General features: G+C 43.5%; 1 protein-coding gene across 8 annotated transcripts in view; it reads left to right on the top strand.

The window, feature by feature from the left end:
* The window catches only part of FAT3 (FAT atypical cadherin 3), a 647,479-nt gene that overhangs the window by 542,812 nt on the left and 78,203 nt on the right, over positions 1-26,464 (top strand). For all 8 annotated transcript variants that reach the window (XM_025188675.2, XM_075919378.1, XM_075919376.1 and 5 more), the window contains 6 exons: positions 9,300-9,689; positions 12,256-12,470; positions 15,116-15,253; positions 19,121-19,264; positions 21,033-21,230; positions 23,980-24,778. In XM_025188675.2, the coding sequence (XP_025044460.2) occupies positions 9,300-9,689; positions 12,256-12,470; positions 15,116-15,253; positions 19,121-19,264; positions 21,033-21,230; positions 23,980-24,778 (1,884 nt within the window). The remainder of the gene's footprint in view (positions 1-9,299; positions 9,690-12,255; positions 12,471-15,115; positions 15,254-19,120; positions 19,265-21,032; positions 21,231-23,979; positions 24,779-26,464) is intronic.

Genomic DNA, 26,464 nt, shown 5'->3' with positions numbered 1-26,464 from the left:
CAGGAAGGCAGTGTAGACAGGCAACAGGGGTTTCTTGCACAACCTATGGCTAAAATGGCCATCTGAGCTTTCTTGCGCAAAAGAGCATCCACACTGCCATGGACGTTCTTGCACAAAAGCACATCTCTTGCGCAAAAGCACGTGGCAGTGTGGACATGCTCTTGTGCAAGACCTTTTGCGCAAGAACTCTTGGACAAAATAGTTCTTGCGCAAGAAGCCTGCAGTGTAGATGTAGCCTTATTATATAGCAGCAGGATAGGGCTGTGTCCCATCTCCCACAGCCCCTCCAAGACCACAGAAGTTTCTTGCTCGAGCTTCAGGCCAGTCCCAAGCTGGGATCCCTCTAAGCTGCGCAACTGCCTAATAAGCCCCATGTAGTGGCTCAGGGCTACCACACATGGAGCTGCCATGGCCTCTTCTCGCCCAGCTGGAGGAGCCCTCCTCCATCCCTAGCAAGGAGCTCCCATGTCTGGGAAAGAGCCATGCCCCTCTGGCCTCAGCAGCAGGAATAGATAAAGAAAGGGGCTGTAGGGGCTGCAGTCCAGGGCCCTTAGGGTAAGGGCACTAAAGGCATTGGAATCGGGGGGGGAGAAAGGGGGTTGTTCAGAGCATTCTTAGCTCCTGAATGCTTGGGGCAGAAAAAACAATATTCCCTAATCTCATGATGTGCCCCCAAGCAGAAAAACAAGGCCAGTAACCACTCCAGAGTCATCTCCTGATATAGGTGCCCTGTACAGTGAATATAATGAGATAGCTGTATTGTAGCTTGACAGTACTTATGGAGAGGCCGAGTAACGGAGTACCTACTATCCCCAACAGCTAGTTTTGCTCCACTCTATAAGTTGCTTTTTCTCTAGCACAAAGTGGGGGGTACTGTCTCAGGTGCTGAGGGTCCCATTGTATCCTTGTTCTCATATTCCCCTTGTTCACAAGCATAGCCAAAGGTTGTGTCATCACACTGTTCTTATTCAGTGGCTTTGATGTGGGCAACCTAGGCTAGTGAGTGGGCCACATGAGTGGCTCTCCTTCATCTCAATGGGCTGCAAGACTGTTGTAATCAAGACAGTCTCCCAGAATAGGGTAGTTTTGCGAACTGTGCTTGCCTAGAATTTGCAAGGTGTGCTCATTGAACTGTAGTGGTGCTTTGACTGGATGCAGAGGGAATGCACCGCTTTTACAGTCAACGTTGTGTACAGTCAGCATGCATCTCACTTCATGTGCTGTTACATTATGTATGTGTACATGTCACTCAAGTAATACCAGTATGAAAAAAACAGTATGGCCAGAAACCAGCAGAAACTGGCAACCCTGTGTGTGAGCAATGGTAAAGAAAATGTCCTGCAGGCCACACCAAGAACCCTGAAGGGCTGCATTGTGGCCCTCAGGCTGCCCAACACTGATTTCAGACCACAAGGGGCCATCACAATCATCTAGTGGGACCTCCTGCGCATTGCAGGCCACAGAACCTCACCCACACGCTCTTGTAAAAGACCCTAATCTCTGGCCAATTTACTGAAGTCTTCAAGCCATGATTTAAAGACTTCAAGTTACAGAAAATCCACCATTTACTCTAGGTGAAACTAGACGTGACCTGTGCCCCATACTGCAGAGTCTCTGCCAGTCTGATCTAAGGGAAAATTCCTTCTTGATTTAAATATAGCGATCAGTTAGATATCGAGCCAGACACTCGGCAGTGTTCTGTAGTAGCTCAGAGCTTTCCCCATCTAGTGTTCCATCTGCGGCTCTTGGAGATATTTGGTAATAACATTTGTAACACACTATTATGTGCAACCTTGTCATGCCATCCTTCCCCTCGAAAGGCTGTTCCAGGATTTCTCTCCTCCAAGGATTAGAAATCTTCATGTAATTTCAAAGTTGTTGATGATGAGTTTATATTGTTCTAGTTCCAACACTGGCCCTCAGTTTAAGTAACTCCCTTTGCTCCCTGCTGTTTGTTCCTCTGATGTATTTATACTGAGCAATCCTATCTCCCTTTAACCTTCAAAGCTCCTTTGGTCCATTCTTTTGATCATCTGGATAGCCCTTCTCTTTACCTATTCCAATTTGAATCCATCCTTCTAAAATATGGGAGACCAGAATTGCACATGGTTTTCCAGATAAAGGCTCACCGGTGCTTTGTACAATGGTAACAACACTTCCGTATCGTTACTGCTTCTGTCTTACCTGACACGCCGTGGGATTGCATAAGCTTTTTACACAGCTGCAAAAATTGTTGTTGTTAGTCCTTCAGTGCATGATCTTGCACTTTGCTGTTTGCAAGGTCAACCAAAACTTCCAGTATGCTGTTCCAGTCCTCCTCCACATTGGCAATACTTCCTAACTTTGCATCATTACCCCAGACTGGATTCCCTTTGCTACATGAGTTTCCTGGAAGTCCATAGTGGCCTTTCCTACAAAACAAATGTAGCTTTTTGCTGTTGTGTCACCTTTTTAAACTTCCCTTTTCCAGGTGAAGTATGTTGTGGAGATGCACATACCTAATGTTGCCTGAGGGTTTGTTTGGTCTTTCAGTTGGAGGAAGGGGAGCTGCTCCATCATGGGAGTTACACTAGGAACTAGGGATGTAATAGTGTAGTTGATTAACTGATAAGCAAAAGCTTATAGGTTAATGCTATAGACTACACGCATTTTCCCTCCACCCCCTTGCCAGTAAATTTTTTAGCAGGCTGGCCAGCAACCCGGACTCAGTCCTGCCTCGCACTGGGTCCGATGAGCAGGAGCTTATTGGTTAGCACTATCGACTAGCTGCATCCCTCCTCCCCAGCTGTGGCTCTGCAATATTAAGGGATAGGAGGGCCAGGACTCAAAGGCACTGGCTCAGTCCCTGCTCCAGCAGATTTCTGAAGTTTGATTAGAGACCTTCAGGAGCAGGGACTGAGCCAGCGTCTTCACACTCTGGCCCCCCATCCCTTAATATTGCAGAGCCGCAGCTGGGGAGGAGGGATGCAACTAGTCGATAGTGCTAACCAATAAACTCCTGCTCATTGGTTAGTTGACTAGTCATTTACATCTCTAGTATATTACACAATGTCTCCATGCTAGAGACTTGGCATGTGTTCACATAACAAAGGGCAATAGTCTATCACAGTGCAGTACAAAATCTACGTATAAAATTTCCTGGCTTATTCCTTTATTAAAACTACAGTGGAATCCTTTTATAGTAATAATAATACTTGCAGAGCTTTGTATGTTCCAGTAGTTCATGTACAATGCTGCTAAGGACATTAGAAATATGAACTGTGTCAATAAACTTTGCACTCCTTCTTTGGCCCCATCAAGTGTATTTACTCCCTCAGACACGAAGCCAGATGGAGTCAGTCTCTGTTGCACTTTGTGAAGCTTTCTTCATGGTTCTTTTCTGTTTGTGCAGCAGCTTCTCTTTACATGTATTTTCCCCACAAAATCAAGCATCAAAATCTGGATCCATGGAAGGGATGAGGCAGAAAGGCTGCAAGTGCGCTGCTTGCAAACTCCTTTTGTTCTGCTTTTAGATGTAGTTTGAGACCCACCAAGGAACAGTATCTGTCAAGGTCCCAGTTGGATTTCTCAGACTCATAATGCAATCCTGATGGTGTAGTCTAGCAGCCTGTTTTCACAAGGAGTGACTACCGCTTCTGGTCCTGTTTCCACAAACAGCAATTCTCCAGCATCCTCTCATGCAACAAAGACGGGTCTTGATAGGATCACCATTGTCTTACACAGCAGAGCAAGTGCTGCAGGTGCCATTAGTCTGGGCCATGAGAACCCATAGTATCTGCCTCTAAGATTTAACAAGATTTGGATTTTCCAGTTCTTCTCAGGGGTGTTGGCTCTGATTTGGGGCTAAGAATGAGGGGTTTGGAATGCCAGAGGGGGCTCTCAGCTGCCATTGAGGGGTTTAGAGAACAGAAGGGGGATTAGGGCCGGCACAGGCGGTTGTGTGTGGAAGAGGACCTCAGGGACACAGGCTCAGAGCAGTGTTTAGCTCAGTCAGTGCCTGGAAGCAGCAACACATCGTTCTGACTCCTACATGGAGATGCTGGCAGGCGACTCTGCACACTGTCACAGGCACCACTCCCTGCAGCTCCCATTGGTCATGCTTCCCAGCCAATGGGAGCTACGAGCATTGTACGTGGGGTGGAGGCAGCATGTGGAGTCCTCTGGCTGCCCCTACGTGTACGAGCCGGAGGGGGAACATGCCTGTACTTCCAAGAACTGCTAGGAGTCACAGTATGGGTGGACCAGAGAAGCCCATGACCTTGCTCCCCAATGGGAGCTCGAGGGTCAGATTGAAATGGCTGATGGACTGGATTTGGCCCACGAGCTGTAGGTTGCCCACCCTAAGACTAAACAAGGACTCTGTTGTGCTAGGAGCTGTACATACACAGAATAGCCCTTGCCCCCCGACCTTGCAGTTTAAGCCATGTATGTAGTAAAGATGGCACTGGTCTGGGACTTAAGGGATCTGAGATCAGTTCCAAATTCAGCACATGCATCCTGTGTGACCTTGAGCACATGACTCTGTGTCTTTCTGTGCTGCCCTTAGTGCCTCATTAGTGAAATGCAGATAATACAAGGGTGGGAAAATTCCGGCCCATGGGCTGGATCCAGTCTTCAGGGATATGCGGCCAACGAAAGCTACGATTGCCTGATATCTACGGAGATGCACGTAAATATAGTAGCGGTGACCTGCTAGGAGTAACGCTTGGTGGGCTGCTGGTTTTTTTATTACCCATCCCTGAGATAATACTTCCTTTCTGCCACGATTTGTCTGTTTAGATGGGACAAGGACCATTTTTCTACTGGGTCTTGCATAATGAGGCTCTGATTTCAGGTGGTGAGAAGGATTAACTAGTGTGGTACATTTGGAGGCTATGGTAATACAAATAACAATGGAGTATAATGCTGGCAATTATATGTCTAGTTTTTAATTACATTTGAATGTTTAAACCACACCATAGGTTATCAAGGACTGCATAAAAACCTTATTCTCTGAAGAGCCAGCTAATCTTAATGCAATTTAAATGGGGTCTGTTTTTATTCCTGCCATTGCTTTTATGTAAGCTCGGTTGGAGAAAATAGAGTCCCTCAGCTCCCCCTGGCGTGAATACTGTACTCCTACTCTGTCAAGCAGAAAACAAATGTGATTTGTGTGGCTTTTGATCAGTCATTTTTGTAATGCTTTTCTACTGCTGTAAAGCAGAATAATACTGTCACAAATTTTAAATTAACAAAATATGCCTAGAAGGGATTGGTAGCTCTTGTGGGTTTGATTAATGTCAGGCTTGAAAAGTTCTCAGACAATAAGGGAAACAAATATGCACCTGAGAGATGCTAAGAATGGGGAATCTCCAACTCAGTGGATCTTTGTGTTTTAATAATATTTTCTAATTGCAGTTCCTAGGATCTGGGCATAAAATAAACCAGCAGCCAGGGAACTTGAGGGGCTTGAGTCAGCATTCACTTTTACAAAGGTTTCAAATAGCTATCCTCCTAAAGTGTAGAAAGAGCAAACAACCATATGGCACCTTCCCTTCAGACCTCATTACTGCTGACAACTTTAGCATACACATCTATGCAATCTTTGAGCGCTGCTCCCCAAGGATATTCAGTGTAGGTGCACAAGTTTGCCCAGGATTAGAAATTCTTTAATAGCAATGTCTGCTGGTCGAGGCTTGTATCCTATCCCCTGTTAAAAACACCACTGATAGCATAAAGAGTGGTACAAATTATTTTTCTACCACTCATGAGCTGGGCTCAACATCGACCTCAGCCTCTGTGTCAATTTTTTCTCTTGAGTGATTTTCTTAATCAAATGTATAAATATTATAGGATATGTCTACACTACCACCCTAGTTCGAACTAGGGTGGTAATGTAGGCATACCGCACTTGCAAATGAAGCCCGGGATTTGAATTTCCCGGGCTTCATTTGCATAAGCCGGCCGGCGCCATTTTTAAATGCCAGCCTGTTCGAACCCCGTGCCGCACGGCTACACGCGGCACGGGCTAGATAGTTCGAACTAGCAAGCCATTCCGCACTATCTGTACGCCTCGAACAAGGCATACAGATAGTGCGGAATGGCTTGCTAGTTTGAACTATCTAGCCCGTGCCGCGTGTAGCCATGCGGCACGGGGTTCGAACAGGCCGGCATTTAAAAATGGCGCCGGCCAGCTTATGCAAATGAAGCCCGGGAAATTCAAATCCCGGGCTTCATTTGCAAGTGCGGTATGCCTACATTACCCCGCTAGTTCGAACTAGCGGGGTAGTGTAGACATACCCATAGATAGCACTTTTAGTTCGGAGAGTTTAGCTTGTAGTGACAGTGAGCGAGCTGGGAATTTTGGGTGGAGAGTTCCACCCACCAATTCCACCACCGTTTCAGGAACCTATTATGTGCAAAATTCCAGGCTTGAAGCCTTGCTTTGCCTGCTCCTGGGGTTTCCTGATGAGCAACCTGCATAAGACTTGCCTGTATTGCCTCTGGGAAGTTCATGTCCCTTCCCTGCCATATACCAGGAAGTCTCACGAATTCACGCTCCAGAGACACCTTACGAAATTCTCATGAGGCCCTAGTCTGACTATCATCCATCTGCTCCCATTCCACTCACCTAGACCCGCTGGTGAATTACAAAGCTTGGATGTCGAAATATTGAATTACATCAAGTTCCTTGGGAACTTCCTTCCTGGAAGAAGTTAGTCTCAGGATCTTCCCAATGGAACAAACACAGTGTCACACTCCTTGGCTACCTCAGTAGTCATGAGAAGGGCTTTGTGGCTGCAGATCTCAGTGTTCCCAAAGAGTAGCAGCCTCTAACAACAAAACCAACTGGACACTGTGTACTCTAAAATCACTCACACTATCCTCAGCTCTTGAATGATGTATACTCCGGCACCCTATAAAAAATATGCCTGGCCTCCTCCACCGCAACATTGCCAAGGACACTTTCTATACAAGGTATTCCCCTTTGGCCTCTTCATGGCCCCAAGAGTATTCACAAAAATATTTGCAATGGTGGTCATACACTTTCACAGACAGAGATGCCCAATATTTCACTGTGTGGACAATTGGCTACTCAAAGAGTTAAGTTGAGGTTAGGACTACAACAGGGTTTAAAAGAGAACTAGATAAATTCATGGAGGTGTTAAGTCCATTAATGGCTATTAGCTCGGATGGGTAAGGAATGGTGTCTTAGCCTCTGTTTGTCAGAAGGTGGAGATGGATGGCAGAAGAGAGATTGCTTGATCATTACCTGTTCGGTTCATACTGGGCTGGATGGACCTTTGATCTGACCCAGTATGGCCATTTTTATGTTCTTATGAGGTACCTCACCATTTATAGATGGAGATAAACAATCTACGATACACACTTTACGTATCATCTTATGCATTAATACTACGTTTGGTACCTCCCCTTGTACTTTCCTCCAAAGTATTCCTATTCACCACCCATTGTGATGCTTTCACTCCTGTTGTTTCAAACTATTTTATCATGTACTAAGTTGGGGTGTCCTTGTACTGTCCCAGTGGAATGTATTTACATATTTTGTGTGCTTTTAGCAGTGCTAGCAGTCCTAGTGCCAAGAGACACTGACTTGCAGGCAAACATCTGCTTTTGGCAAGGCCTGTCTGTTCCTCATAGTATAACTCTTGCACCAGGCCCAGGCTTCAGGCTCTTTCTTCCTCCTACATGGGGCAGCTATACCCTTAGACAGATTTCAACCCATGGAGACAATGTTTTGTTCCTCGAAATACATTTTAAACTTCTATGATGTGTGTGCAATGGAATGCAGGCAAAGTTGGTAATGAAAGAATGAATGTAGTTCTCCATCTGATGTTCCTGGCCAATGGGAGCTGTGGGGATGTTGCCTGCTAGTGTAGGCAGTGTGTGGAGCCTTCTGTCCCCTCTGCCAAGAGCCACAGGGACATGCCAGCTGCTTCCATAAGTGGCACAGAACCAGGGATCCTTCCTTAGCCCCAATGTGCCATCAGACTAGTAATCCTAAAAGCTGGATTAAAAGACCTGGCAGGCTGGATACAGGCCTTAGGTTGTAATTTGCCCACCCCTGCTGTAGATTATCCAAATTTTTGATTATCCAATCAAACTCCATTCCCAATTCGATAAAACAAAGGAGCACTGCTCTATTTGTTTTCCCAGCTATACATGGCTGTTTCCCAAAGATGTTCTTTCAGGCAATGCATTTTCAGCATATTCTGTTCTATTATGAACTCTTCAGGATAGCAACTGTCTCTCCCAAGATTTGTACAATACATAGCACAAAACCAGAGGCCCTGGTCTTGATTTCAGTAGTCACTACTGGAATGTTGTATTAACACCTTGGGATAGGAGAAATAGATGTACAACAGCTGCTGTTGTAATTCGTGGGAACTTTTACATGCCCAGGATAAGGGCCCATCCTTACTCAGGCTAAGCTCATGCTGAAGTGATCTTAGTAAAAACTGGACCCTAAACATTTATCACAGCAATTATGACAAAATATTTTTTCTCGTCACTTTACAATTTAAGGTTCTCTACAAATATTAATCTATCCAACCCCAGTGAAGTCAGTTCGTATTAATATTGCCATCATACAAATGGAGAAAATGAGAGGAAATGTTATTTACTTGCTCAAGCCACAGAGTCAGCACCAGAGAATGGGTTAGATCTCAGGAGTCACTGGTTCTCATTTCTGAGCCTTGCTTCTGGACTGCATTGCCTGTTGATCTTGCTAAAGGGTTACCATACTTTTTGAATCCACTCCCTATGATCAGGTGTAAAGGATTTCACAGATAGCTCACCCAGAATTTTTGGTGTAAGAAAGGCTACGTGGCTTCTCCTCCTGGCTACATCTAGACTGCAAGCCTCTTTCGAAAGAGGCTTTTTCGAAAGATACTTTCGAAAAAGCTTCTTTCGAAAAAGAGCATCTAGACTGCAATCTCTTCTTTCAAAAAAGTGAGCCGCTTTTTCGAAAGAGAGCACCCAGGCAGTCTGGATGCTGTCTTTCGAAAAAGCCCTGTTTGCATTCAAGAACGCCTTTTTTCGAAAGAGCACTTTCAAAAAAAGGCGTTCTTCCTCATGAAATGAGGAGTACTGCTGTCGAAAGAAAAGCCGCATTCTTTCGATTTAATTTCGAAAGAACGCAGCTGTAGTCTAGATGCAGGTGAAGTTTTTTCGAAAAAAGGCTACTTTTTTAGAAAAAACCCTGCAGTCTAGACACAGCCCCTAAATCACTACCTCCTTGAGTATCAAGATCGCAACTTTCAAGAATTTTTTGTAATGAATCTTTGCTTCTCTTTCAGGTGTGAACAGAAAGGTGGTCTATTCCCTAGTGGACTCTGCAGATGGTTACTTCTCTGTGGATAGATCATCTGGAATCATCATTTTGGAGCATCCACTTGATAGAGAGCTGCAGCCTTCCTATAACATCACTGTAAAGGCATCGGACCAGAGCATTGGGTTGACCCTGTCTTCATTTGCTACAGTTACCATTACAGTGCTGGATATTAATGACAACCCTCCTGTGTTTGAGAGAAGAGACTATCTCGTTACAGTGCCTGAAGATACCTCACCTGGCACCAAAGTGATAGCTGTTTTCGCAACAAGCAAAGACATTGGTACCAATGCAGAAATTACCTACCTCATCAGGTCTGGGAATGAGAAAGGGAAATTCAGGATCAACTCAAAGACAGGTTTGCAATACAACACCCACAAAAAGAGTTTCTCTAAGTCAGCGCTTTGGGGCAATCTGTAGAACTCCGTGAGTTACAAGGACAGCTCTCTCCAGCCTTTCATTGTGGAAGTAGTTTTACACAAGTTCCAAATGAAAAAGAGCGGTGTGATTTAGGGCCATATGCAGCCACAGGTACTCATGAATCAGTGGCCTAGATTGTAGAATAGCAGAACCTAGTCCTTGGGGCCCAACTATGCGGCCCAGATTCATATTCACAAACATTTAGACTACGTCTACACTGGAGGCTTCTTGCGCAAGAACTGTTTTGCACAAGAGTTCTTGCGCAAAAGGTCTTGCGCACGAGTGCGTCCACATTACCTTGTGCTTTTGTGCAAGAGCATCCATGGCAGAGTGGACGCTCTCTTGCACAAGAAAGTTCTGATGGTCATTTTAACCATAGGTATTTCTTCTGCAAGAAACCCCTGTTGCCTGTCCACACTGCCTTCTTACGCAAGAGCTCTTGCACAAGAGGGCTTATTCCTCGTAGGGAAAGGAATAACTCTTGTGCAAGAAGCCCTCTGTTCTGACGCCTTACTGTAAATTTACTTGCGCAAGAACATGTGTGCAGTGTAGATGCTTCTCAAGTTTTTGCGCAAGAACAGCCGTTCTCACTCAAGAAGCCTGCAGTAGACATAGCCTTACAGTGGAGCAGCTCAGGTGCCTGCTGGTGTGAGCAAAGGCTCTGAGATCCTGCCCTTGAGGACTAACGTGCTGTGCTACCAGATGTCTTGCTGCTGATGCTCAGTAGAATGGGAGAAAACTGATCAATGGACAGAGCAATGCCTACACGAAGAACCTGTCTCTGACATTACAGTTATTCCTCTGTAGAACAGCATTGACTTCAGTAAGGTTGCTCCTCTTACACACTATTGCAAAAGTAGACTTAAACCTTTATGTTTTCATTGTAAAAACAGATGGCGTGGCTTTTTCAAATACCCAGAAACATAGGGTATTCCAAAAGGCTACTGCTGTTCAGTCTCCTGGTTGAGATCTATTCATTATCCCCATTAAGTAACAGCAGTGAGCTGTCATATCTTTGTGTACCTCTCCCAGTTAGGATTCCCTCATCCTGCAATATTCAGGAGGAACCATATGGACTTGCCACCTGAATTTCTTGCCTGATTAATCTGCCGTTTGTGGGCTGAAAGTAACAGTTGTTTAGGGGCAGCTATAAATGTATCCAGTAGCCTAGAAATTCTCAGAATGACAAGTTCACTCGTTTACACTATTCTGTGTCATAAATTCTCTTTCTCTGTGGAAATTATTCACTTACAGCTAAAGAGCTGTATAAAAATAAGTAATGGAAGTGTGTTTTAACATCTGTTTATTCCAGCCAAGAGTAGGTGAATTTATACCATGGAAAGAGATACTTAAATATTGTTAAATTTGCATTTGACAATGAAACCAAGGAGATGAATCAATAAAAGACAGAGGTGCAGTTTAATCGTACAGGAAGAAAAGAGCGCTTATTATTCATTAATGCGTGACAGCTTCATTATCACCAGTTTAGATGCTGGAGCTGAGATTCTAGACAGCCATGTACTGATGTAACATGCCAGTCGGGGCTTGAAAAATAACTCCCCTCAGTCATGCCATTTATCAGTAGGAACTTCCTTCAGGCAAGTATAGGCTTCTCCACCGTCCTCTTCAACATGCCTGCTCTCAGGAAGTCATGCTTGCTGATCTAGCTGGGGCTGCTACAGACCCCTTTCTCTCTGTGCAAACAAACCTCTGGCTAATGGCTTGTATTTAAAGTGATTCCCTCCCAAGGGTAGCACCGGTTCATGAAGTTAATAAGATGAAAATGTATTCAAATGATTGGACAAAGAGAAACTCTGCTGCTGCAGTGTGGTGAGATGTGGGTCAGTGTTGTTAAATTTGCGTACCTGAAGTAAGGCTCCTAAGTCCATATTTAGATACCTCAATAAAAAGAGCCTGATTTTCAAAGCTGTTGATCACTCACCAGCTCCCTCTTTGGGTGAAGTTGTGGATATTTAATGCTTTGGAAAAATCAGACTTCTTGTATTTAGGCTCTTAAAGATCAATTTAGCCATGTAGGTTTGAAAATTTTGGCCACGATGTTTATTGGGTTCAGAACATTGAAAGGTGATTCAAGATTTCTGAATTCTTTTTCCAGTTCTGCCACTGACTCTTTGTGAGCCCAGGAAAATCATAAAAGTGTGCTGCCTCAGTTTACCTATCATGGCATTACTGTAATAAAAGCTACCTTGAGTCACAATCATTAATCACTTTGAACCACTTTAAGGTCCTGTCCTGAGAAGTGATATTTAAGCTCAAGTTATTGTATCTAACTAAATTTATATAAGAAGAAAAGCAGATGTCTAATTGTATATTTTCCTTGGATTTACTGGCATTGTCGTTTGAGTAGCATTATGTGGTATTTTGCTCCGGTGCTAAATATTCTATTCTATAATATGTTCCAGCCATCACTAATGTTGTTAATATTACTGTACACAGAGTTTGCTTCTTTATATTTGTTGATGTTTTCTCTCTTTTTTTCAAAGGATCCATTTCTGTAATTGAAGCTCTGGATTATGAAATGTGTAAAGACTTTTACCTAATAGTGGAAGCCAAAGATGGTGGGATGCCAGCCCTAAGTGCTGTTACTACAGTGAACATAAATGTAACGGATGTTAATGACAATGCACCAAAATTCAATCAGGAGGCCTACAGTGCAGTCATCAGTGAGGATGCAGCAGTTGCTGATTCCGTGATTATGGTGAGTGTGTATATGTGATTTCAGACAGAAAGTCAAGACAAAGTGTTGCAATAAATACCTGTGTGCATAAGTATATAATAGACATTTTTTCTGTGGCTGTGCAGATGATAAGCTATAGTAGCCACTATACCTTTTACCACCTCACTTGGGCTATGTCTACACTGGCGTGATCTTGCACAAATACTCTTTAACGCAAGAGTTCTTGCATTAAAGTATTTGTGCAAGAGAGCGTCTACACTGGCATGTGCCTTTGCACAAGAGATGTGCTTTTGCGCAAGAGCATCCGTGCCAGTGTAGATGCTCTCCTGCGCAAGAAAGCTCTGATGGTCATTTTAACCATCGGGCTTTCTTGCGCAAGAAATTCATGTTGCCTGTCTACACTGGCCTCTTGCGCAAGAACAGTTGCACAAGAGGGCTTATTCCTGAGTGGGAGCATTATAGTTCTTGCTCAAGAAGCACTGATTTCACACATTAGAACATCAGTGTTCTTGCGCAAGAACTCCCCGCCAGTGTTGACATGCAGCATGTTTTTGCGCAAAAGCGGCTGCTTTGGCGCAAAATCGCACCAATGTAGATACAGCTCTGCAGTCCTTCTGGTTATCTGTCTTGTCTAGACCAACTATTAATGTTCCAAACTGCCAATCAGCTCTCAAAGCTTCTGCCTATTACCAGTTTTTTTCCCTCTCAGTATTGCAATCTACCCTGGACCAGTAGGAAGTGAAATGTAATGTCTAGTGGAAAGTGAAGTCTAATATCTATTGGGAAGTGAAATCTGGTGTGTCTAATGGCTAGAAACACATACAATTTCTCGTTGAAGAAGCAAAATGTATGGCTTTCCAGTGAAATAAAAAGTGTTGGACTCTAGCCCTGGTGATGCACAGCATAGCATACCTCAAACTCACTATTTTGTTAGTCTCTAAGGTGTCATAGAACTACTCATTGTTTTTAAAATACCTTCTATTGTATCTGAGACACCTGACCCCAATAGGGGAGGGCTGTTTGAACTAATAGCATTAAAAGGTTTTAAGGCAGAGATTTAAAAGTCTCCTACAGGAGCTAGACATCTAGCTCCCTTTAAAAGTCACTTAATGTCTTTGAAAATCCCAGTCTAGATTGTCAAAAAAATGTCTAAAATAACTTCTCTCTAAAATGTGGATAGCCATCTGTCTTGGATGGTTTAGACATAACAAATCCTGCATGTTGGCAGGGAGTTAGACAAGATGATCCTTGCAGTCCCTTCTAACCCTGTAATTCTTTGTGACCTAAACAAAATGTATGTTTGTTTGTAGCAATAAGGAATGCTCATTGGTACTTATTTCTTATGACTTATATCACACACACACGGGTTTTCCTCTTGCAAGTAATTGTCCCATTCCAAATTCATGATGAGAAAACTTTTAGATAAATTTGTGCTGTCCAATAAGTTATTTCTACTAACCTAATGGAATGTAAATGTAAGGGGACTGTTAGCCCCTTACTAGAACTCTGTGGGAGTTTTTTGGTTTGCCAGCTCCCCGTATCAAAAGGGGAAGGGTCCATGAGACTGACAGACCCCAGAGACAATGGAAAGCAGCCAACACTCCAGCTAGCCTGATTGACAAGTTGAACAGGCCAGTGAGAAAAGCAAGAGGCCAGGACCCGTCCTCCCTGTGAGCTGGGATTGTTCAGGGTCTCTCTGAGCAAGGAGAGAGCTGGGAGACAGCTAAGAGCAGTGCAAGCTGTGTGGAGAAGAAGTCCTACAGCAACAGAGCCAGACACAGACAGCCCAAGGAGTGCAAGCTGTGTGGAGAGACAGTTTTTGCAGCAGCAGAGCCAGACACACACAGCTCAAGGAGCGCAGACCCTGTGTTGAGCAGCAGACTGGCAGTGCTCAGAGAGCCAAAAGGAACAGAGAAGCAACGCAAGGAGCTGGAGACTGGCCAAGCAGCACACTCTGCAGCTGGATGTGGTGAGCAGCTGGGACCTGCAAAGTGTGGGGAGAGAGGTCTGGCCACTTAGAGCTTGAGGCTGTGTGGTCACTGCCAGAGCAAGCGTGCCCTGCCTGCAGCCCCCTGCAGCACATCCAGGGCCTCTAAGGGGCCTATAAAGAAGAGACTGTGGACTGTCCTTACACCCTGCAGGCTGCTGTTTTGATGTCCCTGTGCTACAGAGCAGGGCTGTGTGTTCTCATTTAACCATCCTCATTTTTTCTTATTCTTTTCTCTTTAATCAGTTGTTGTTTAATAAATTGTATTTGCTTTGAACCTTATGAAGTGATCACTGGGCCAAGAAATCATGCAGTGTAAAGAGAGCACCTCGGAGTGGGGACACCCTAACTCCTGCCCCTAGTGACTACAGGGTTGGGGATTAAGCCCCAGGAAACCTGGGCCCAGCCTTGTTGGGGTTTCGAGGGCTCTGCTACTCAAGAGAGTGGAGGGGGAGCCCTCAGGATCAGGAAGCCGTGGGGTAAAGGAAGTGGGAGCGGGGACTCAGATCCTTTCGCTGGTCCATTTCACCGGGGTGGTATAGAAGCCAGGCAAGTTCCCCACAATAGTGGGACCATTCCCCCACTTACATAAAGTTATTCCTCTGCAGTTTTGATCGTGTATTGTGCCATAGAAATGGTTCTTAATCTGTATAATTAATTTTATTCTTTTCTCAAAAAGTTGATAGCAGAAGACCAGGATAGTCCTACCAATGGCCAGATTCATTTTTCCATAGTGAATGGCGATCGAGACAACGAATTTTCAGTTGATTCTGTTTTGGGACTTATAAAGGTGAAAAAGAAATTGGACAGAGAAAGGGTAAGATAACATGAGCTGGACTTTTTTCTAAACTTACTAGAAATTGCATATGTCTGTTGACTTAGCTGTGCTACTGGCTTTCTGCATGACTGCAGGCTTGTCGTTAATGTAGTCTGCCATTGTCACTACAAAATATTCTGTCATCCATTTCTAATATTTCTCAGTTCACTCCTCCTATCCCACACCTTCTGCAAGCAAACTGAGCTCAAAAGGCTCCCCTTTCTATTGGCATGAGATCAGATAAAAAAAAACAAACGTGTGACAATGCAAAACACTGTTGTGTTAATAGTTGCCACCCTGTTTCCATCATTCACAAACACACATACACAGGGTCATCTGATACTATCTACATCTTTTGTTAGTCTCTAAGGCACTGCAAGACTTTTCATTATTTTTAAGTTTTTCCAGTTACAGACAAACTTGGCTACCCCTCTGAAGCTTTTGATCATTAGCAAGGTTATGTTGTGACCTAGCCAAGCTTTACCAGGTAGACATAGGGTGTAATGTTGCTCAGTGTTTCACAACCCTTTTTTATAAAGTACCCATTTTTAAAACCAAATTATAAGTACCTACAGTTTTCAGACACATAACATTTTTTTCTACCATTGCAACTCATTTGTTTAAACAACTTAATTGTAGCCGGATGGGCGATGAAATTTTGGGGTGTAAAAAGTACAAAAATAATAAAGCACTGTAAAACTTAAAACAAAAATTCAGTTTTCTCCACATTTCAGTTGTGTTGACGTACCCCCCAGACTTCTCTCGTGTACCCCTAAGGGTACTCGAACCACTGGTTGAGAAACACTGCTATAGTTAACAGACCTCATTATTTTCTTTACCCCAGTAACACATTCACTCAAGATGACTTACTTAATCACTACTTCATACACCTTTCAGATAACCGGGCTTGACAAACAAAGGTGGTTTGCCTAGTGTTAATGTGTACATTGGAGAAAGTTGCTTCAATAATCTTACAGCACATAGCGAAATCCCTGTCTGACTTCCCAAACAGTGTAGGTAACCCTAGGGATGGTAAGGACACAGAAGTCATGAGGGCAGTGTCTGTGTGTGTTCTTTTCTTTGCTGTGGTAGATAGGTGCTATATATTTTTAATTGTACAGTTTAACTTTTGTATTTGCATGAATGTAATATCTGTGTTTAGTAAGCGGCAAACTACACACACACGCACATTGTACAAACATGTATGTAAGACCAAATTCACCACTAGTACAGGCAGGGGCAACTAAATGATGTGAGCAGAATTGTGCCTGCTTTCATCAATAGTAAATTTGGCTCATTGTCTCTCATGTTCTTTGGAGGCAATACAACAAGCCCAACTCTGAAATATGTAGAATATAGCTTCAGGAGGTAGCCGAGTCAGTCTATAACAGGAAAAACTTAAAAACCAACAAATAGTCTAGTAGCACCTTAAAGACTAACAAAAACATGTAGATGGTATCATGAGCTTTCGTGGATCATCTAACGAAGTGGTCTGAGCCCACAAAAGCTCATGATACCATCTACATGTTTTGTTAGTCTTTAAGGTGCTACTAGTCTATTTCTTGTTTTTTTAAGTTCATAGAATAGAGGATATACTCTAGGATAGGCGTGGGCAATAAAATGGAAATGGGTCACTAGAGGTAGCCGCTGGTGGGCCACTGCCACTATATTTACCTGCAGCTCCACAGTTTAAGGTGATCATGACTCCCATTGTCAGCCAACGGGAGCTGTGATCCCCTGTACTTGTAGAGGTGCAGGTAAATACTGTGGTAGGCCTGCCAAGGGCTAACCCTGGCACACGGGGTCTGGCCCTCAGGCCGGTATTTGCCCACCCCTGCTCTGGGACATCAAAATAGGGCATCCTAATTTAGTATTGGCTAAACTTTTGGAAGGAGAAGAAACAGTACTCATTTCAAAGAAGTAAACATACAGGCAGATTCAGTTCTTAAAGCTAAAGCAAATGATAGACTGGAAAGACAAAACCAGAAAATAATATTGTTGGAAGAATCTCCAACAACCAACTCTAAATCAGTCATAGCCTAAAATACAGGGAAATAAGAAAACCCATTCCCCAGATTCTGTTGTCATGTTTGGAGCCTAATGTCACAGGCACCCAGTGATCTGTGCTGTAATCTAAGGTAAAGACATGTCCCAAAAGCATACTGACAACTGCTCCCCTAATGACAGGTATTGTATGGATGTTTCTAGTAAGTACCCGGAAATGTCTGTCTTTTTAGTGGAAAGTATGTGATATCCAGATGCAAACCACTTCTCTAAGCCAGGGGATACAAAGGCATGCATGTTACTAGCTCTACAAAGTGTTTTTCAAAACATTAGGCCACCTCTCTATGGACTACACCTCGGTACTTTGCAAATGTCCTGTTAGAAATGTTTCATGTTAAGTAGGTAATCAAACATGCTCTCAAAAGTGTCTTGGAAACTATTCGTGAAATTCCAGTTTGATTAGAATTTGACTAACATGCTGCAGTTGACACCCAGGAAGTATTTTCTGTGCATGCTTGTAAGTTAAAGTAGTAATGGCTTATTTTGCATATTAAACACAAGACACTGTGCTGTTAGTTTTCTAAGTACAGGCAGTCCCCGACTTACGTGGATCCGACTTACGTCGGATCCCTAGATACGAACGGGGTGAGGCAACTCCCGCACATGCGCAGCAGCATTCCCGGGGCTCGCTCACCTGGGTCCTAGGATCCTCCTCCTCCTCGGGCCGGCTCCAACTGGGGTCCCGCAGAGCTGCGGGGCAGAGGAAAAGTGCCTCCCCACGCCCGCTGCCCCCCCCACCCCCCTGCCAGCAACAGGCTGCCCCCTCCCCTGAGCAACAGGCTGCCGAACAGACAAAAGCAGCCTCTCTGCCCCTCCTCCCCTCTATACATGCCGGGCTCCTGGAGCACAGCAGCGTCCCCGGGGCTCGCTCACCTGGGTCCTAGAATCCACCTCCTCCTCCTCTTCGGCCGGCTCCAACTGGCCTCTGCCTGCAGCAGCTGGCCACAGGGACAGGGATCCCGCAGAGCTGCCGGGCAGAGGAAAAGTGCCTCCCCACGCCCGCTGCCCCCCCCCCCCACGGCCTCGCATCCTGCACGCCTCCCCCCTCCCCCCTGCCAGCAACAGGCTGCCCCCTCCCCTGAGCAACAGGCTGCCGAACAGCAGACAAAAGCAGCCTCTCTGCCCCTCCTCCCCCTATACATGCTGGGCTCCCTGGGCAAACAAAGACTCCACCAAAACAAACAAAGTGCTGGCCTCATTGTGTTAGCAAAAAAAGGACCCTCCTCCTAGAACCCTGGGTGGTGTGTGGAAATAAAGCTATTAGCTCAAAGCATGGTGCAGAGCTGTTTGGTATTTGATGAGTTACTCCTTTAGTCCTGAGTTTGTCACAGGGACAGAAATAGATGTGAAATCTTCTGAACAGGGGAACAGACAGCAAAACAAACATTAGAGGGGAGTTAACCTTTCCCTATGCTATCCAAAACTAAAAAAAATGTTTGGCTAGAGTTTCCCCTACAATATGTACCAGTTCCGACTTACATACAAATTCAACTTAAGAACAAACCTACAGTCCCTATCTTGTACGTAACCCGGGGACTGCCTGTATGCCATTATGTACAGTATGCATTGTCTGTTGAAGCTCTTTTAACATGGTGCAGCTATTCAGATTATTGATAACCTTATAAAACAGAGCTTGGGCCACAGTGAAGCATTAAAGAGGGAAATATTATACAGAGGGCAAGAAAAATAATGAGCCCAGACAGCTTTCCAGAGAATATGGCATGTGGCACACAGGGTGGAAGGAATGATAGCTGAAACGTAGAATCCCTTTCACACTGATTTAATGTTTTCACCTTTTTGCAGGTGTCTGGTTATTCATTAGTTATTCAAGCAAGAGATAGTGGCATCCCTCCTTTGTCATCATCTGTAACAGTCAACATAGACATTTCTGACGTGAATGATAATAGCCCTGTATTTACACCGGCCAATTATACAGCTGTAATTCAAGTAAGTTTATTTTGCACAAGAAAAACATATCTGTCCTTTAAACACGAAAGCATTGGGTTACCCTTAAGTTACTTTTGATGATTTATCGGCCCAAGGTGCATCAAGTTGTCTCCTTTCAAGCAAAGGCTAAGCCTGTTTTTCTTAACTCTTTGTCAGGACTCTGTTTTCTGAGCATCCTCAGCCTCAGAATCTGCCACATATTTTACCATTTAGCCCAGTTCTTCCAGAAACTTTCCCTTTGTCTCAGAAATCCTTTTTATTTTGCTTCTGCAATTATTGCTATTCCAGCTGCCATTTTGGACTCTCGTGTCTTTCCTGCCCGTCTCACAGATAGACAAAGAATTAGCTCAAACTGTAAACAAAAACTTCAAGCCCTCCTAGATCAGAAGGGTTTGGAGAAGAAGAGAGAAGCAAATGGGAGAAGTCTGGAATTTCCAGTTCCCATATGTTCCTGGAAAGAGATTCTGCAACCTTAACTTGCGAATTTCCATGTTTGGTACTGTGAAGATGGATCTGTCTGTATCAGGGGAATGGTCAGAATTGTCAGGCCCCTAGGTAAGGGGGGCGAGGTCCTTTTCTCTGGAAGGGGCAGGCCTTGGTCAGAGGGGGTGGAGGTCTGCAGCCAGCCCTCAGTTCAGCACCACCTTTCCCACTCAACTCTTAGCATCACCTATAGTATGCTGCCTGGGACTACTGCGGTGATTTAAAGCAGCCGGGAGCCCTGGGCCCTTTTGAAGCTCCGTTGGCAGGCCTGATCTATCTATTTTAGAGTAGTATACTGCCACCAGTCACTGTGGTACCTCAGTGCCTTTGCCGTTATTCTTGTTTTTATGGGAAAGCCATAAAAGTGTCTCTGGCACTTCTCCCTTTATATGGTCAGAGCTCTCTTTGAGGTATGTTTTTTGTGGAGGAGTTGGAAGAGGATCTAAACCTGCTTCAGCATTTCCTGTGGGATAGCTGTGAACATTGCATGACAATGCCGCATGATCACATGGGGATGCAGTCATGAAAAATGTTATGAAGCAGCATTACGATAGGATTACCCTAACAGCTTTAGAGGCAGTTAAATGTTCTGACTGGCAAAGCACATCATCGCCATCAGGGCCAGATTAAGGGGGGAGCTAGCCAGGCAGCTGCCTGGGGCATCAACCCATGGGAGGCACCTGATGACAGCTGTAAGGGGCGCTGTGAGCCCAGCCGCGCAGCACCCCTTACAGCTGCCATCAGGTGTCACGTGCCCAACTGCAGCTATAAGGTGCGCAGCGTGCCAGGGGGTGGGGCCGCACATGCGTTGTGCACCCGGGGGTGGAACCACGCATACATCACGTGCCCGCTCCCTGGGGCGCAGGAATGGCTCAAGCCAGCCCTGATCACTATGGTAAATGCATGTTGGTCCTGCCACATGTAGCAGTGGCTGGCCCTATCCTAATCTGGGTGATGTGCAGATAAGAGTTTAAAGTTTTCTTCACTTTATTCAGTGTACAGTGGTTGGTTAAAAACCCAACCCAAATGTGGTCATGTCACTAGAGATGGTGTATCAAATTCTGCTCTCCGTCATCTCTGTGCTCCCCTTCCAGTCAGTCGTGTTGCATGTATGTAACAGGAACACGGTATTGGAATGTAAAAACTATGGAATGCTGCTGCGAAAAAACCATTTTCTTATGTATTCTTAATGTTATTTTAGCAATATCATTGTCAAAATAAATCGTAATTTTAACATTAAGATATATCATTGTAATCTCTTTCTATACACTGTGTATACATAAAGGAGAATAAACCAGTGGGCACAAGCATTTTGCAGCTGGTAGTGACAGACAACGATTCTTTTCACAATGGACCCCCCTTTACCTTCACCATACTGACTGGCAACGAAGAGGAGGAATTTATGCTGGACCCACATGGAGTTTTGAGATCTGCAGTTATCTTCAAGCACATGGTAGCCACTGAATACGTGCTCTGCGTGCAGGTATGGCCTTATTATTGCACATCAACACACACCAAGAAAATCTCTTAGTGTCATGTTATTTTTGCCACTGTTTTTATGTTGCCTGTTTGCTTTGTTTTTAATTGATTTTATTCAGTGACTCAATATAATGCACTGCAGTATACAATGCACAAAATACGACATTTCCTTCACTGCTCACAAACTCAATTTCATATAAATAGGTAACCAGCCACCTTGCTGATTTTATTTGTATGGAATGGGATTTGTGAGTTTCAAGCATGTGATTTAAGATTTTCATTTATTTTTTATAAAGCTAAAGAAAGAAAGTAGGGAAATGGAATATGCAGGAAAAATACCTTCTCCATATATAAACAAATAACAAAAAGAGCAACAAGAAAATATTGTTATAAGGAAGGAAATTACATCAGTACCTAAGTCCACAAATACATTTTCAGAAACAGGCCAAGACTTCATGAAACTTGTCCAAGTTTGTTTAGTTTATAAGGGAGGTGAAAATAGAGTTAATAATCGACATCACTACTGAAGAGCTTTGTAATCAGAGTAATTTTTGTCTGTTTCTCTTCACGGGCAAAACAATTGGGTGTCATGCTGCAGCAACTTCATTGCAACAGAAGAGCAATATGAGCCACACAGGCAGAAGTGGAATAATAATCTAGTCCCATATTTTCAAAAACACAAGCTTCTCCCACTGTTTTGTTCTACTTAATTTCTTTAAATATAGCCTGTGCACTTCTTTCCAGAGACATGGTGCCATGGAAAGTTTGAAGGGATAATCATGTTAGTTCTGTCTAGTTAAAATTGCAAACTATGGTGGTGATGGTTTGATTATTGTTTTAAGGACCTAAAATTGTTAAGTATTGAAACCAATTTTACTCAAGCCTTATAGAAAAGAAAAACACCCTTTCCTTAGCCTTTGTTATAAAATTGCCAGTTTTCAGGCCAGATAATTTTCCTAAGCAAAGTTCTGGTGTGGTCCTAAATAGTGTATGCAATGGAAAATGTGGTTGTGATTTTAGTTGTGTACCCATGATTGTGACAGAAACGGAGTAAAAGGCAGGCATCATATTCTAAAATGTATCAGGATGTATAGAAAAACATTGTGGCTGACCTTTGGAGGCTTCCATAGACCCTTCGTATTCATTTCTTATTTAAAGGATTCTATAATTTTAAAATATTTTTTCACATTGGAGTGTTTGGAACCAACCAGTGTATCTGACAGGTCAGGTCAGGTCAGGTCAAGAGCCTCTCTCTCCACTCTGCCACCAGCCCTTCGTTGATTTTTATTAAAATTAAATTTGGAGGAGGGACAGATCAACAGCATTATCTTTTTGGCTTTCCAGCCCTATTCGGGGTAAGCAGGGATGATTTTCACTGTTCCTTTGAAGGGATATACCTAATTCTTAATAGTATTGTGTATTTTTTCTTTTTCCTTGTTGACCACATTCAATTCTCCAGTAAAGATCTTCAGATCAAGTGGCAGGTCTTGTTCTTTTGTTCTATTCCCCTTCAGAATAAGTAGTAAATCTTAATAGCGAGCTGAATGGAGCATTTTTATTACTGCCCAAAAAGGACATTGATCCAAGTTTGCACAGCCTTTTGTCAGGAGGGCCTTGAGTTTTTTGTCAGACCTGCTCAATTGCTCTCTATAAAAAGTGCAAATGATGCTATCATATGTGCTCTGGGTCACAGAGTCAGCTGTCCAAGCTCAGTTCTAGTCTCATATTTTATTGTTAGAAACAGCATGCATCTTATTTCATCTTTGGAGGGTGATACATTTTCTTTATTTCAGGCATGGTTTTTGATTGATTTAGGTAAAGCAATACAGAAAGCAGTATTAAAAAGAAAACCCTAGCTTTCTAAGATCTTCATAAACTAAGCAGGATCAAGGTGAATCAGAAACATCTGAAGCATGTCCAATCGCTGTAGAAAGCGGTGTTGATGATTAAGGCTACGTCTTCACTGCCAATTCTTACGGCAGAAAATATGCGAAATCAGAATCTCATTAGCATATTTTCTGCCGTTTCTTTTTGCGCAAGGGGTTTTTGCACAAAAAGAAGCAGTGTGGATGGGGTTTTTTTGCGCGAACCTCCTGTTTTGCGCAAGATCCTTACGCCTCTCTGGGACAGACATAAGGATCTTGCACAAAACGGGGGCTTTGCGCAAAAAAAAAGTCTACACTGCTTCTTTTTGTACAAAAACCACTTGTGCAAAACGAAACGGCAGAAAATATGCTAATGAGATCACGATTTATGCTAATGAGTCCCTAATTAGCATATTTGCTGCCAGAAGAACTGGCAGTGAAGATGAAGCCTAAATGTGTGGCATACTCTTCCTTCAGTCAAGTAATGAACTACAGCTTCATTATGTTCAGGAGGGACCAGCATTCCAATGGGAGTAGGATTAAAATAAAAAAAACAGTTGACCATTTATGGTAATTAAAGAGCCCATTTAATACCAAAGAACAAGTTCTATCTGCTTACATTTCAGTCTGCCGATATGTTTCCACCTGCAGTTCACATAGATATAGTTTTCCTCATTTCCCTAAGATGTTTTTGTATTCCACATCAGAGGTGGCAGCATTGCAATGTGTTCCTGGATATAAATAGTTAGTAAATAATGTTTGTAAAGTGCTTTGAAAGAGTCTCAGGATGGCAGACTATACAAATACAGTAGTAGGGAGAAGAAAGATATGAGGAATTGTTATTATTGATTGTGATTTATGTGTGTGCTTCTTCCCAAATTAACCTAGGCAAAAGATTCTGGGAAGCCTCAACAGGTGTCCCACACTTACATTCAGGTGCGGGTTATTGAAGAAAGTATTCACAAACCTACAGCCATTCCACTGGAGATCTTTATAATCACCATGGAAGATGACTTTCCAGGGGGTGTCATTGGGAAGATACATGCCACGGATCAAGATGTGTATGATGTTCTCACTTATACTCTGAAGTCTGAGCAGAAAAGTCTGTTCAAGGTTAACAGCCATGATGGCAAGATCATTGCACTGGGAGGGCTTGATAATGGCAAGTATATACTGAATGTTTCGGTCAGCGATGGCCGGTTCCAAGTGCCCATAGATGTCATAGTCCATGTGGAACAGCTGGTTCAAGAAATGCTGCAGAACACGGTCACTATCCGATTTGAGAAAGTTTCCCCAGAAGATTTTGTGGGGCTCCACATGCATGGATTCAGGCGCACCTTGCGAAATGCAGTGGTCTCACAGAAACAAGATAGCCTTCACATTATCAGTATTCAGCCCGTGGCTGGCACCAGTCAGCTTGATATGCTGTTTGCAGTGCAAATGCACAACAGTGGATTCTATAAGCCTGCTTATTTGATTCAGAAGCTTACCAATGCAAGGAGACACTTAGAAAATGTGATTCGCATCTCGGCTATCTTGGAGAAGAATTGTTCTGGACTGGATTGTCAGGAGCAGCACTGTGAACAGAGCCTGTCTATTGATTCCCATTCCCTGATGACCTATAGCACAGCGCGAATTAGTTTTGTGTGTCCCCGTTTCTACAGAAATGTACGCTGCACATGTAATGGTGAGTGCAACTCCCTCCTCACCTTCAGTCTTCCCAAATTATGGGTTAGGATAGTTTTTATTTCTCTGATGCAGATTGGAAGGGGCAGATCAATTCATTTAGCTAAAGAGCATTTGGCAAATGTGTGGTGGGAATTGATTTCTATGTCTGTTTAAGAGTTGATCATGTTTATTGATGTAAATGGAAGATGGTGAACTTTCACCTTCTGTTACAAAGGCCACTTTACTAGAGGCATGGTAATCAGAGCTATCCACAAACCTTCTGCCATTGTTTTCCACCCACTCAGTCACAGTACTGAAATGTACATGCAGTGTGGTCATGTCAGAAACTGCCCAGTGTGTCTTTACAGACTGCACTTAAGCCTTTTTCAAGTGAAGATGACCTTTGACCTATGAGATAAAGATGGAAAGGTCTTTTTCATTCTTTTTCTGGGGGTGGAGGGAATGAAAGCCAATAGCGTATTTCATTAAGTAATTGGGAGCAAGTAGCCCTTCTGACCTTTTGGCCTACATTTGGGCTTCCAGGTGTGTGAATTTTTGTGTGGTTGGTTTTTGTTTTAACCATTATAGGGCTGGTTCATGAAGGTATTTCATACAGGAACAGACAACTTAGTGTTTCACTAAGTTGTCCGTTTTCCATCTGCTTCTGAATGCTAGGTAAAAAAACCTAAAGCAGTTATAATGATAAAGCTGTTCCTTCAGTTTGCCCAGTTACTTGTTCCTTATTCCACCTTGCTCAAGAGTGAAATAAGAAGCTGCTGTAAAATCAATACATTTAAAACTCCTTTCCCATAAACACACACACATAGACAGGACCTGCTGCTGCTGTCAATGGGCAAAACTCCTGTGAAATCAATGGAGCTGCAACACTTTTGCAAAGAATTTGGTCCATAATGACTGTGCACCACATTTACTCTCAGATCTAGAGGGCATATCTTCAGTTCAATAACCTAGCCTCCTTAAGGGCTTGCTCTTGCTTCCATTAATCTCAATGAGTGTCTTACTGTGGACTTCAGAGGGAATTGGGTCCAGCCCCAATGCATGGAACTTCAGCTGCAGCCACTTGAGTCCTGCAGAGGGGAGATAATAGGGCCCTTATAGTTCAGCACCAGTGAGAAGATCAGAACATTGAGGTTGAGATCTTTTATGCTCATTTAAGGGCAGAATAATTGCCTGGCTAATTGTTAAACGATCGTGTTAGTGTTTGAAACAGCGTTAGATCTATTTTATAGCAGTTCCTGCTATTAGCAGCTATACAAAATCTGTGCAATTGAGACTTTCATAGAATAGACTGAACAGTCCTATTGTATCTTCTAGCCCACCCCCATGCCAGTGTAGGACTATTACAACAGAAGGGTTTCAATGGGGAATACACACCTATCTCGGGAGATTGATAGAACTCGCTGACCAGGAATTTTTTCCTGATATTCAGTCTACATTTTCTCATTCTTAATTTCATTATTGCTAACTCTATCCTATGTTTACCACCCAAAGCAGTTAACCTTAGTCATTTGCTTCCTTCTGATGCTTCTAGAAAATTAAGCTGCCTCATTCTCGTTAATGTTTGTTAAAGCAAACCATAGATAATTCTTGTAATTGGTCTTTCTTTATGTGTGTATGATAAAGCATAATGTGTGTGACTGCATATTTATAGGCATATAAATATTGCAAGTGGGAAAATAGTGCA

This window comes from Pelodiscus sinensis, chromosome 1, assembly GCF_049634645.1.
Source record: "Pelodiscus sinensis isolate JC-2024 chromosome 1, ASM4963464v1, whole genome shotgun sequence".
NCBI classification, from domain to species: domain Eukaryota; kingdom Metazoa; phylum Chordata; order Testudines; family Trionychidae; genus Pelodiscus; species Pelodiscus sinensis.
The sequence above is the reverse complement of the archived record's forward strand: the minus strand, read 5'-3'. Positions and strand labels throughout refer to the sequence as shown.